The 14437-nt window shown below is 43.8% G+C and overlaps 1 protein-coding gene across 2 annotated transcripts in view; it reads right to left on the bottom strand.

Annotated features, from left to right (window-relative positions):
* The window catches only part of MAST2 (microtubule associated serine/threonine kinase 2), a 289345-nt gene extending 284883 nt beyond the window's left edge, over positions 1–4462 (bottom strand). The window contains exon 1 of one of the 2 annotated variants that reach the window (XM_006839709.1): positions 3996–4462. In XM_006839709.1, the coding sequence (XP_006839772.1) occupies positions 3996–4175 (180 nt within the window). In that variant the 5' untranslated portion in view covers positions 4176–4462. The remainder of the gene's footprint in view (positions 1–3995) is intronic. The other variant, XM_006839710.1, reaches the window with a different exon arrangement.
* Between the last annotated feature and the right edge of the window lie 9975 nt (positions 4463–14437).

Genomic DNA, 14437 nt, shown 5'->3' with positions numbered 1-14437 from the left:
ATAAATATATCAGAATTTGAAAGAGGATATTTGTACATGGGTATTTACTTTTCCTGAAAACCCATGATGAATGCGGTGGAGCATTTTTATTGTTGTTAAGTGCTGTTGAATACAATGGGCAAAAATGATGAAAACTCCCTAGATATTATCAAACATCTTAAGGCAATGAGTTGCTGGATGTGCAGGGCCATGGCCTCAGGGGAAATCATGGTCATTAGTATAGCATAGTACACAAAGACAATGTTCTACATTCTACTTTGATGAGTAGCAACTGGGATCTTGAAAGTTCACCAGTGTCCATCTAACATGCAGCTATACGTCACTCCATGTGCGGAAGAAAGAAGAATGATAAGAATTGAAGAGACTTGGAATCAAGCAGTCTAATGTACTAATGGAACTTGGGAACATCAGTCTCCACAACTCTGAGACCGAAGAACTAGATAATGTCCAGCTACCACCATCATCTGTTCTGAAAAAGATCACATTAGAGGGTCCCAGATAGAGTGGGAAAAAATATGGAACTGTTCAAACATATTTGGGGGGGAAATAAGACTGAATTCACTGGTCAGAAAGAAATTGCAGGAGGAATCTAAAACTGTGGGCCTCAACCACCCTTCAGGTCTAGAAAGGAACTCACCCTGGTGGCCCAATTTTCAGCCAAGCAGTAGATAGGTATAAAGGAGGGCGAGGACAACACTAGGAAGGTATGCTCACCTTGAATGGTCAATCACTCAAAATCAAAAGGGCAACATTTTCCTAAAGAAACAGTTGAGAAGGGATGGGAAGGTGGGTGAAATTACAAGTAAGAACCACAGGGAGGAAGCAGGATAACTGCTGTTACATAAAAGAAGAATTGCAATCATCGAGATGAAACAAAGCATATGATTTGTTGAATGTAAAACTGATGATCTTATCTATAAACCCTCAATTATCGATAAAAAAGTTTTTTAAAAGAAAAATGAAAGATACGGAGTACAGACATATAATGGAAAATTATACAGCAATGATAAATTATTTTCATAGATGAATCTTACAGACATGATATGAGTGAAAGAATCTAGTCACAAAAGAGTGCAAACTATATGATTTCATTTATATGAAGTGTTAAGAAGCAGCAAAAGTAATCTATACTGGGAGAGGATGAGAGAGTGGGTTACCTTTGGAGTTAGATAATAACTGAGAAGAAACACATTGCATGGGTATATTTATTCTGTAAAAGCTCACTGGGTTGACCGATTTGTACACTGTATTTGTACACATCTCAATAAAAATATAAACAACAAAAAAAGTTGCTGGTGTCTTGAAAGATCAACTTTGGTAGAGTGTGTATGTGTAAGCCAAATCATAATGTTAACAAAAGAATACAAGATAAGGAAGCTGAGACAGTGAATACAAACTAATTATACAAGAACAATGAAAGCAGAGATAACATAGTACCTGGATTGGTTACACAATTCAGAGATGCTGTGCTGTTTTGTTTTTATGTACAGTATAAGACAAAGAGAGAATAATTTATACTACTGGGGCCTACAGTTGGCAGTTCAAGCTCACCAGCTGCTCCTCATAAACCCTATACAGGGTCGCTATGGGTCGGAACCAACTCAACAGCACTTAACAACAACAACAACAATAGCCCCAGTCTGCCAGTGGAGCCTGTGTATTACTATGATGCTGAACCACTTTCAGTGACACTTCTATGCTAAGGTATACTAGGAAGAAAGAATTGGGGATCAACTTCTGAAAATCAACCAAGGGTAGACTGGAACAATGTTCCCATTTACAACTGATCATGGGGTCCTATAGAACTTCCTTCCATTGCGCATAGGGTGCCATGAGTCAGGGGCAACTCAATGGCATCTAACAGCAGCAGCAGGAACCCTTGAGAGGGAATGGAATCAAGGACATTTGAAGGAACGAACTCAGAGAGGAAAAGGAACACTTCTTTCTTGAGACTAAAGCAAAGGATGGGTAAATACAGAAATTCTGTGAGAAAACAGGAAAACCAAGTAACCTGGAACTCTTCAAAGAAGCATGCAGTTAAGGTCACCTGAAGCAAGTAAACTTATGCAGGAAAGGGCTGTGGGCTTGAGACACATTTTTAAATTTTGGAACAAGTACTTAAAAGAATGTAAAAGGCAAAGATGGAGAGGGAGAAGTACAGCAACAGAGCAAAAAACCTCAGCAGTCTGAAAGCAAGGGCAAAGATCATGATAGATGGGATCAACGCCGAACTGTGAACCAAAAGGTTGGCAGTTCAAATCCACCAGCTGCTCCTCAGAAACCCTAGAGGATCACTGTGAATCAGAACTGACTTGACAACCCTTAACAACAACCACCAACAACAGACTAGAGATTAATAGGAAACAAAAGGTGGAAGAACAAAAGGGCAAAAAAAAAAAAAATTTAAGATGCTAACATGTACATCACTCTTAATCAAGAATGATGCCTAAGGGAAAAAATTACTTTAAGTGGAGAAAGGCAGGAGAATGATAAGTACTGAAAGGTCCAAAGGATGAAGACACTAGGGTCTGGAGTCCAAAAAAACCAAACCCACTGCCATCAAGTCTATTCCAACACTGTTCAAGATTTGCAAGGCTGTAAATCTTTACAAGAGCAGAAAGCCTCATCTTTCTCCAGCTGAACCAACAGTGGGTTTGAACTGCCAAACTTGGGAGTTAGCAATCCAGTGCTTATCAGTCTGGAGTACAGATGAGCAAAAGAAAAGCTGTCACTAATGTTTCATTACTACAGAACATATTTCTGAAAATGCCACAAGATGAAGAACTACATATCCTTTCCTGTTACTTCCTACCTTGGCAGCTTCTCCTCACTAATAAAACTGACCTTTATTCCCTACACTCAAATACACCTACTCCAAACTAATAAATTATATATACAAATCTTGTCCACTCAGAAAACTGATGATTTCTCTCCCCCCCCCCCCCATGAATGTTTTTACATTGCTTTCTATTGGTATTTTCCCACCAAGGTAAACTCCTAGAAGGCACTCCAGATCCATGCTCAATTGGGTTTAGGATTTGCACACATGCAGATATTTCTTAAACGGTTTTCTCATGAAGTAAGCTGTTACTAAGGAAAACCATAGTGCTTCTAAACATACAAGAGATGTTGCGGCTGCTCCAAGACTTAGAGTCGGTTCTGACTCATGGCGGCCCTGTACAAGGTTTCTGAGGCTGTAAATCTTTATGAAGCACAAAGTCTTATTTTTCTTCCATGGAGCGACTGGTGGACTCGAACTGCTGACCTTCAGGTTAGCAGTCCAAAGCGTAACGCTACCAGGACTCAGGGATAATCCATTTTCATAACTGTCATGACAACCTCTAGGAAACAGGATAACATTTACTGTATGAAACTGACTTTCCCACCTTACACTATTTGTTGTTGTTATGTACCGTGGAGTCAGTTCCGACTCATACAGACCCTGCACAGGGTTTTCGAGGCTGCAAATCTTTACAGGAGCAGAAAGCCTCATCTTTCTCCCGCGGAACAGCTAGTAGTTTCGAACTGCCGCCCTTGAGGTTAGCAGCCCGATTCGTACTATTTACTCCTGAAAACTCCACACAATCCATTCGTAGCTCATTCTCTCCCAACCATCATTCCAATGTCCTTTCTTCCAATCCCAAACCTCCCGACTTATAAACACCCTTAGGACCACCATTTTTCACCCCGAGAAAGATGAGGCTTTCTGCTCCCGTAAAGATTTACAGCCTCGGAAACCCTGTAGAGGGTCGCTATGAGTCGGAACCGACTCCACGGCACATAATAACAACAACAGTCCATTTCCTATTCTATCCGAGACCATTTCTCCACTACCGATGTTTCTGCCTCTTTAGACCTCCCTCGTCTCCTCCCAAACTACTCAGTCCCCACCCCTCACACGCCCCAGCTCGGGTCCTCCCGCCAGAGATCCCCTCCCCCATGGCGACCATTCAGGCTCCCCCTTCTCATCCTTTCAGACCCTAGCCAACTCCTACCTGTTCCTTGCTCTCCGGCCCCGGGGGCCCGGTCTGCTCCTCCAGACGCTGCCTCCCAAGTGTCGCTCGCCGGCGCGGAGGCAGGGTCTGGGGCTGAGGCGGCTCCGGCGTCCGCTGAGCCCCATCCTCTCGGCGAGCTGTCGGTGGCTGAGGTCGATCGCGGCAGCGGCTCCGCTTCATATCCGCAGCTGGGCCCCACAGTCGTCAGCGCGGCAAACGTCCCGGCCCCGTAGGGCCCCGGCAAGCAGCGCTGCCGCGCCAACCACCGCCAGCGGCCAACATAGCCGGGCGGGTGCCCAAACCCACTGACCCTAGCTCGCCGCTCCTCCGAGCTGGCTGGGGTCTCAAGCGCCGCGGCCTCCTCAGCACTCCTTACACTGGAGGTAGCATCGCCGTCGCCTAACCGTCTACTATCCGACACACGATCGGGTGGCCACCCGCCGCAGCCACCGGCTCCACAGCCAGCCACTCGCCCTCCCGCCTCCGACCCCGCCCCACTCCTCGCGCGCGCGCACACACTAGAAACCCGCCCGCCACCTCTGGCTGCGCGCGGTCTCCCGCGCACGCGCCAGCGAACGGTCGCGAGATACCCGCAGGCTGCCCCACCGCGCGGCAGGAGCAGCGGAAGGGGGCGGGGCTCCTGGCACGCTGCCTGCGACTGACCGCACCCCTTGATCTTTTCATCCATTCATTCATGAAACTGTGCGCCAACCAGGCTACGTGCTGGGACCCAAAGAATGAATTAGAACCAATCATTGTCTTCAAGGAACTAGGGTCAGACGTCTAGAAAGAAGGCAAAATATGAAGTTAACGAATAGACCACGAACGCATGCCTTTTTATTGAAGGTCTGCAACCATTACCTACCTAATCCTCACGTCGCAGTGCGAGGTGGTGATTATGAGCCGTGGAGTCGGTTCCGACTCACAGCGACCCTGTGCAGGGTTTCCGAGGCTGTAAATCTTTACGGGAGCAGAAAGCCTCATCTTTCTTCCGCGGAACAGCTGGTAGTTGAGAACTGCTGAATCCTTGCGGTTCGCGGCCATAGGTCCGCTCATTTGCATGTAATTGGTAAGGAAACAAGTAAAGTGAAATACACCAAGTCACCCAGCAAATTAGTGATTAAACCGAACAAGATTGAAATTCTGGCATTTTTGCCCCTTTCCTCTGTTTCTTTTTGCTTCCAACCAGTAAGACAGAATGTGGAAAGCCCTATAAATAAGAGGAAGAAGTAATTTCTGAGGAGGTTATTGTTAAATGCCATAGAGTTGGTTCAGATTCAGAGCGACCATGCATAGAACAGCTGACCTTGCTGTTCAAACAGACCTGTAGTCCAGTACTTTATTCTACAGTGCCACACCTCTTAGGGAAAAGGGAAGATAAAAGGTTTCCGGAATATCCCCCAGGATTCCCTACTAACAATGAAGTCATCGTGTTGCATAGTCTGGGCAGTCTGAAGTGCTGCCTCCAGTGACTCATCTGCTCAGCAACATGTGCCCGTAGTTCAGCCCTGCCTGACCTTCTCCTTTGGCTTCTGCTGGTCTGCCACAACGTTTTGTTTTTCCTCTTTTGACCTGACCTATTTGTTCTGGGCCTCCTCCCTAAACACGTTTTGAGAAGTAAAAATAGCTAACATTTACAGAACGTCTACTGTATGCAAGACACTGTGCATTAGCTGCATACATACAGCAGACGTATACACAAACAAGAACCAGAAACCAAAGCTGCTGTCTTCTAGTGGATTCAGACTCATAGCGGCTCCATGGAGGATTTCTAAGACTGTAAATCTTTAAGAAAGCAGACAGTCTCATCTTTTGCCCAAAAAGTGATTGGTGGGTTTGAACTGCCCACCTTGTGGTTAACAGCCTAACACACAACCCACAGCACAACCTGGGCTGCTTACACAAACAAAAAAAGTAAGTTGAATTATTTCCATTTTATAGTTGAGGAAACTGAGGCCCAAGTTAAACAGTAACTTGCTCAAAATCATACACTAGAAGTACAGAGCCAGGATTCAAATGGAAGTCTGTCAGACACCAGAGCGTATATACATTACCAATGGGCTCTACAACCTATTAACCATCCTGCTTCTATATTCCTATCTCTATTCCCCAGCAAAGGGAGTCCTGGTATGGCACTATAGGATAAGCACTGAACCACAAGGTCAGTTTGAACCTCAAGGTTGGCAGTTCACACTCACCAGGTGGTCCAACAACATTCTTCCATAAGGGAGTGTGGTGGTTCTATAGGACAAGCATGGAACTTCGAACCACAAGGTCAGGGGTTCAAGCCCATCAGCCACTCCATGAGAGAAAGATGAGACTTTCTGCTCCTGAAAAGATAGATTTAGTCAGCTTTATGGCGCTTAGCAACAATAGGTAACATTCTTCAGTACCTTCCGTTTAGTTATCCCAACCAGAAACCTGAAAGTCATCCTAGATTCCTTTCTCTTCTTCCCTCCCCCTTGCTCAATTAATGAACAAGTCCTTGTTTCTATAACCTTACTATCTCTATGATCTATCTCCTCCTTTCCATCCCACTGACACCATCTGAGCTCAAGGCTCTGTCACCTACTTTATTGGGAAGCCTTCTAACTGGTTTACCTACCTGCAGTCCTATTCTCTTCAAACTCATTCTCCATAACCTCCTCTTAAGAGACATCAGGGACAATCTCATAACACTGCTGCCACCACCACTCCCAGACACCACCACCATCTATAGTAACTCTGCTTCTTCAATACACCCCCAGAGGGAAATTCTAACCTTTCCTTCATATTTGCATCAACATCCCAGATTCACAGTCTCTGGCAGGAAAATCCATCTGATTGAACCTTGGTAACTTAGATACCAGAAAATAGTTTATGAAACTCCATAAACATTTATTAAGCACCTAAAATTACTTTCTTAAGGCAGACCACATATTGTATGATTTCATCTATATGATATGTTCTAAATAGGCAAATTTACATATTCAGAAAGTAGGTTAGTGGTTGCCTAGGGCTACAAGGTTACAGAAATTTGTGAATATACTAAAAATCATTTAATTGTACACTTTAAGTGGGTTAATTATAGATAAAGAGAAGGCTGTCTGCCCTTGAGAAAAGCTTGGAACTTTCCAAATTTCTGTCACATAAACTACGAGAGACATAAATTGAGGGAAATGTGGAGAGAGGAGAGAAAGGGAAAACAATAGGACAAAAGATTCAAAGCAATCTCATCAAGTTTCAAAAGTTCATTTGTCTCTCAGAATTATACATAACATAAACATTATATTTTGTTATCGGGTCTTTGAGTCAGAAGTGAAATTAGGAAAATATGTGAGTTGGTTATCTACTCACCCATTTACTCATTTTTTGCCCATCCATCACTTAACCATCCTCTAATGAATCACTTAAGTATGTAAATACTGTAGGACTACAAAGCAGAATCCCACATGTTACATCATAGATTACAAGCGTTAGATTGGAATAAAGCAATACATGGGATTATCAGATTCAGAAAAGTCCATGTGTACCAGCAGGGCAACTCTGGAAAGGTGCTTCACTTAACCACAATAGCCCAAAAGCTCTTCTTAATTGCTCAGAACTAGGTATCAGACCCCAAATCCTCTATAGTCAATTTTGACCCACAGCAACCCCATAGGATAAAGTAGAAGTGTCCCCATAGTGTTTCCAAGGGTGGAAATCTTTGTGGAAGGAGATTGTCACATCTTTCTCCTATAAAATAAGTGGTAGGTTTGAACCACCAACATTTAGCAGTCCAGAACTTAACCACTATGCAACCAGGGCACCTTGAATACATACATCTGTTCTCAACCCTTCCTTCAAGAGGTTACCAAAAGCTTAGCATCAAACTCACACTAATAAAATGTAGACTTTTTTATAAAGAAGAGTAGGAATTCATCTATAATACTCTCCATACTAGAATCCTCTTCCAGTTTGTCAGTGGGTTGCTAATCGCAAGATCATCAATTCAAATTCCTCCAACCACTCGATGGAAGAAAGGAGACTTTCTGCTTCCATAAAAATTTACAGCTTCGAAAACCCCACACAGGGTTGCTATGAGTTGAAATTGACTTGATGGCAATGCTGTTATTGTTGTTATGTGCCATGGAATCTGTTCCGACTCATAGCAACCCTGTACAGGGTTTCTGAGGCTATAAATCTTTATGGGAGCAGAAAGCATCCTCTTTCTCCTGTGGAACCGTTGATAGTTTCGAACTGCTGACCTTGCGGTTCGCAGCCCAATTCGTAACCAATACATTACCAGAGGTCCTATGATGGCAATGAGATCCCCATTATTTAGGTCCATAGATAGTGATGTTCACCATGGGGGACAGGAAAGTTTTTCCCCAACTTCAAAGTCAAGTGAAGCTGAATAAACTTTAAAAGAACTATTTGGAGATTGGAGATGCTAACCCACCCACTACCACTGAGTCGATTCGGACTCATAGTAACCTCTGTCTGGGGTTTCCAGGTTGTAAATCTTTACCAAAGAAGAAAGCCTCATCTTTCTTACTCTAAGAGGCTGATGGGTTTGAACTGCAAACCTTGTAATTAGCAGTCCAGTGCTTTTCCTATGGCACTGCCAGGTCTCCTCTGTAGATGCCTACAAGAAGGGGAAAATGTGCTTCTCAGTCTCTGGCAGGATACTTAATAATCTACAGAATCCACAGATCTACTTAGAAGCCATATTAGAGACCAGAATGTGAAAGGTGAGCATTTGGGAAAGCCTGACCTAGGTTCTTTGAAGAAGGAGGTAGGTTTGGCCATAAAGGCTTGTGCTTGCTTCTCATTTTAAGGTCTATGTTGTTGTTGTTGTCAGGTGCCATCAAGTCGGAACCGACTCATAGCGACCCCATGCACAGCAGAACGAAACAATGTTCGATCCTGGCTGCCACACTTGAGTCCATCAATGATGCCACCTGGCTGATCCATCTCGATGGGGGTCTTCCTCTTTTTCTCTGACCCTCCACCCTACCCAGCATGACATCCTTCTCCAGTGATTGTTTCCTCCGGACAATATGTCCAAAGTATGAGAGACGAAGCTTAGCCATCTTGGCCTCCAAGGAGCACTCTGGCTGCACTTCTTCCAAAACAGATCTATTGGTTCTTTTGGCAGTCCATGGCACTTTCAGTATTCTCCTCCAACACCACAACTCAAAGGCACCAGTTCTTCTACGATCTTCCTTATTCACTGTCCATTAAGGTCTATAGACGAGTCCTTAAAATGCCGGATTGCCACAAATGGAGAAATACTGCATAGGACCACTACTGTAAAAGACTAAGAAAAAGAACCCATACTAAAGGGAGGTGGATTCTTTGCTGGTTGCTGGGATGTGGGAGGGGTGAGGGGACAGAAGGAAAGGTGTAGCACAGGGCAGGGAATAGACACAGGATAGTCTGGGTGCTGAGGAGGGGGGCAATATATAAGAAGGGAGAGGAGAATGTAAGGACAAATCAGATGGGAGCACAATTAGGCAGGTTTGCATGGGCTAAGTGGGACAGAGGTAAATAATGATGTACAACCTTGGAACAACAGGGCTCTGGGATACAGAGATTGAGACATAGCTAGAATGGAGAAAAGGGGGAAATAATGTTAAGATGCTTGGCTGTCTTTTGAATCTTGGTTTTCCTTGCATTATATTATAAAATAGACACTGGAGGGGGAGAGAAAGGAATAGCCAGAAACATCACCATAGAAAGCTGGTAAGTCTGGATATAACTGATTGGAATACCTAAAACGGGGCTACAACATGCCCAGTGAAAGAGGCTTCCTGCGGAGCCTCTGCATTACATAAGACTATAGGTGGAAGGCTGAACCACATCCAGATCTTCAGAGATGGGAAATTTCCACTTGAAAGGATGAGCAGACCAGCCTGGAACAGCTAGAAGAACAGAAGATACTTCTTGAAAGAAAGACCTACAGGAAATATACAAAACAACATAGGCAGACCAACGGATTACTACAAGAACAAGTAAGTTGCTCACCCAGGAGACATCAAGGCAAGTGGTCAGGTTCCCTCAGTGTAAACCCCTTTCCAAGACTAAGATTCAATGGGAATACAAGCTCTGATTGGTGACCACGCTCGTCACCGATAAGGAGAAGTGAGGGGAAAACAGCAATGAAGCTGCAAGCTAAGCCCTACAATGTTCAATAGACTCCTGTGAACCCAGGTAGAGATCTGGTTGGCCAGCAGTGTGGCAAGACCTGGGGACTCTTCGGACCAGAGTCAGTGACATAGCCACAGAGGACTAGAGTGGAGAGTGAAGTGTCCAGCTGATAAGAGGAGAGGGCATATGCACAAGAACACCCACACTTGCAGATAACACCCACTTGACCTGGCTTCAATGACTGGATGATCAGAGCTCAACTGGAAGAAGAAAGAAGAGGAAAACAAGAGTCATCTGATACAATTTGATGAACTTGACCTACACCTATGGATGCAGTAGCTCAAAAGAGGGAACAAATCCTTACAGCAAGGATCATTCCCACCCCCTCCATACACAGAGTAGATAGGGTTAGGCAACTTGGACATTGGCTACCCAAAGTGGGGGGCCTACAAAGGCAAGAAGTGACTGGCTTACAAGCTTTCAAGAGGGCATGGAGGAAGGTAGAAACTCCAGTGAGTAGTATCCAATCTGTCTAGGCGGGCTGATGAAATGAAATGCAGATGGGTCTCTTGTGATACAATAGTGAATAATTGTTATCAGGACTGCTTGTGAGGGTTGGAAATATAAACGTAGACATTTTGTAGCAAGTAGGGGAGTGATTAACTTTTCAGTCTAGGAGCGGAGGTCCCTGGGTCCATCAGGGAGAAGTGCGGAGAGCAGGACCCTACCCAGAAAAGCAGAGATGCCTGAGATGGAAGCAGAGACAATGACGTGGAGCGATGGAGCAGCTGGGGACTTTAGACACAGAGAGGGAGAGGGGTTGTGTGCTGACAACCAGGGCGAGAGGCGGTTTGGCAGGGGGTGGGTGGAAGACAGGCTTGTAGTGTATACCCTTTGGTTGGTTGATGATGCATAGAGGGGATTGTGTTTCATGGCTGTGAAACGATATATAATAGGATGAATGTAAAACTAGTGTTCTCCCATGTAAACTATCACATAATTCACAAAAAACATTAAAATAAAATAAAAATGCCAGACTGCAAAGCTGTTAGAACTGCAAGGTCAGCAGTTCAAACTCACCAGCTGCTCCTTGGAAACCCTATACAGGGTCGCTATGGGTTGAAATCGACTCGATGGCCCTCAACAACAACAACAAGAGGTATGGCATCCTGGTACAGCAATGTAAGATAAGCATTGGACTGTGAAATGCAAGGTCAGCAGTTCAAACCCATCAACCACTCTCAGGAGAAAGATGGCGTTTTCTACTCCTACAAACATTTATAGCCTTGGAAACCCAATATTGGATCACTATGAATTGGAACCAACTTGATGGCATCTAACAACAACAACAAAACTCTATAGCCTTGGAAACCCAATACAGGGTCACTATAAGTTGGAGTTGATTTTATGGCAGTGAGTTTGAGTGAGGGAGAGACAGAAAACGAGGCCTGTAGCACAGTGGTTAAAGTGCTTAGCTTCTAACCAAAAGGTCAGCAGTTCATACCCACCAGGTACTCCAAGAAAGAAAGATGTGGCACTTTGCTTCTGTAAAAATTATAGCCCTGGATCCATGGACATTGTCCAGCTGATATGAAGTGGGGGAGATGCACAAAAACACCCAAACTTGCAGATAGAAACCATTTGACCTAGCTTCGATGGCTTGATGACCAAGAACTCAACTAGAGGAAGATAAAGAACTTTGATAAAGGAACCAATGTCAATTGCTACAGTTTGATGAACTTGACCTATACTTACAGTAGATACAGTAGCTCAAAACACCAACCAAGAGGGAAGGAGTCTTCACATCAAGTATCAAACCTATCCCCCTGGTATACAAGGTTGGTAGGGATGGGCAACTTAGACATTGGCTACCTAAAATGGGGGCTATAAAGTCATGAAGTGACTGGCTTACAAGTTTTCAAGAGGGACTTTAGTTTCAGAGTGTGTGGGGGAAGGCAGTTTTCATCTTGTCTAGACCCATCTGGTGAAAAGAGATGGGGATAAGATTCTTATGATTCAATAATGAATAATTGTTATCATGACTAATTGCGATCATCATAACTGTAAAGGTAGAAGTTTTGTAACATAAAGGGGGCATAGTAAATCTTACATTTCAGGAACAGAGGACCCGAGGACCATCAAAGGAGAAGAGCATGAGTGGAATGTGGGACCCTAACCAGAGAAGCAGCGATACTAGAAATGGAGGCAGAGATGATGACATGGAGAGCTAGAGCAGCTCTATCTCTAGGAATATCTCTAGGACTCTAGACTCAGGAAAGAGAGAGTTCTGGTATGGCACTGTAGAATAAGCACTGGAATGCTAACCAGATGATCAGAAATTCAAATCTACCAATCACTCTTCAGAAACCCTATACAGGTTCACTATGAGTCAGAACTTATTTAACAGCACTTAACAACAACAACAACAAGATAAGAAGGAAGAAGCGCAGCCAGAGTGATCCTTGGAGAAGTGCAACCAGAGTGGTCCTTAGAGGCCAGCATGGCCAAACTTCATCTCTCATACTTTGGACATATAGTCAGGAGGAACCAGTAGCTGGAGGATATCATGTTTGGTATGGTGGAGGGTCAGAGAAAAGGAGGAAGACCCCCCAGCAAGATTGATTGGCAAAGTGGCAGCATCAATGGGCTCAAGCATAGCAACAACTGTGAGGTTGGCCCAGGACAAGGCAGTGTTTTGTTCTGTTGTGCATAGGGTCACTAGGAGTTGGTAACTACTCCATGGCACTTAACAACAACAAAGCATGCCCCTTGGCTGCTTGCTAATCCTCCTAAGGGAAGTTACCCTTAGTGTTTCCAAGGGACTGAGGAATCAACCTAGAGGAGGCTGTTTTCAATAATTCTAACATGCTCTACTCTTCTAAGACTCCAAAGGTGATTCAAGAGACACAACTAAGAGTCAACTTCAGTAATTTTTATATTATTATCATTATGGCAAAGACAGATATTTGCCCTCCAACCCCACCCCAGTATCCATTCTTTCCTTCTATTGTGGGCACATGACCACCCAGGATACAGATACATTTCCCAGCCTCCCTTTTTAAGTATAGCCATGTGACTAAGCTCTGGTGTGAGCGTAAGTGATAAGTGCAACTTCTGAGTTATGCTTTTAAAGAGAAGAAACATTCCTTCCTTTTTTCTTTCCCCCTTTTTTCATTCTGTTGCTTAGAAAGTGGACTTGGTAGAACTCAAACGTGGACCACAGGGATGACAACAACTTCTTAGGAATGTCAATGCATAGGAAGTTCTTGGATAAACTAATATAGAAGCTCTTGGATAAACTCACAGAGCAAAGCTACCATACCAGCCTTCTATTCTATCATGTGAGAGATAAACACACTTTTACCTTATTTGTGTCACTGTTATTTTGAGTGTCGGTTACATTAGTCAAACCTCTATTCTATTCATTTAGTAAGGTGATTTCTGGTATCTCTCTTGCTAGAGAATTGGGCAGATCACAAGTTCCACATGAGCACAATTAAGTGTTCTGGAATACTCACACTTCACAATGTTGTCCATAGTTATCATGATCCACACAATTCAAACCCTTTGCATAGTCAATAAAACACAGGTAAACATCTTTCTGGTATTCTCTGCTTTCAGCCAAGATCTATATGATGCCTGCAATGATATCCCTTGCTCCACATCCTCTTCTGAATCCAACTTGAACCTCTGAAAGTTCTCTGTCATGTATGCTTGTAGTCTGTATTACCTTTAGTAAAACTTTACTGACATGGGATATCAAGGATATTGTCTAATGATTTCCACATTCTGTTGGGTCACCTGTCTTTGAAATGGGTACAAATATGGATATCTTCCAATTTGGCCTTCCAAATTTCTTGGCATAGATGAGTGAGTGCCTCCAGTGCCACATCAGTTTGTTGAAAGATTTCAATTTGTATTCCATCAATTCTTCTTTGCCAATTTCATCAATTCTTCTTTGCCTTCAGGATCATTGGCTCTTGATCATATGCTACCTCTTTTTTTTTTTTAATGATTTATTATGAATTATGTGATAGTTTACATGGGAGAATATTACTTTTACATTCATTCCATCGTATAGCATCTCATTGCCATGGTTACAATCCCCTCCATTCAATCCTTCCCCTGTGCCCCTTCAGCACACAGTCGCTCTCCCTCTCTGGATCTAAAGTCTCCAGCTGCTCCATCGCTCCACATCATCATCTTTGGCTCCATTTCAGGCATCATTGCTTCTCTGGGTAGGGTCCCGCTCTCTGCTCCTCTCCCTTGACTGTCCCAGGGACCTCCACTCCTAGACTGAAAAGTTAATCACTCCCCTTCTCGCTATAAAA

Source organism: Chrysochloris asiatica, unplaced genomic scaffold (assembly GCF_000296735.1).
Source record: "Chrysochloris asiatica unplaced genomic scaffold, ChrAsi1.0 scaffold00026, whole genome shotgun sequence".
Classification (NCBI taxonomy): domain Eukaryota; kingdom Metazoa; phylum Chordata; class Mammalia; order Afrosoricida; family Chrysochloridae; genus Chrysochloris; species Chrysochloris asiatica.
Note: the sequence above shows the minus strand (reverse complement) of the source record. Positions and strands in the feature narration are given on the sequence as shown.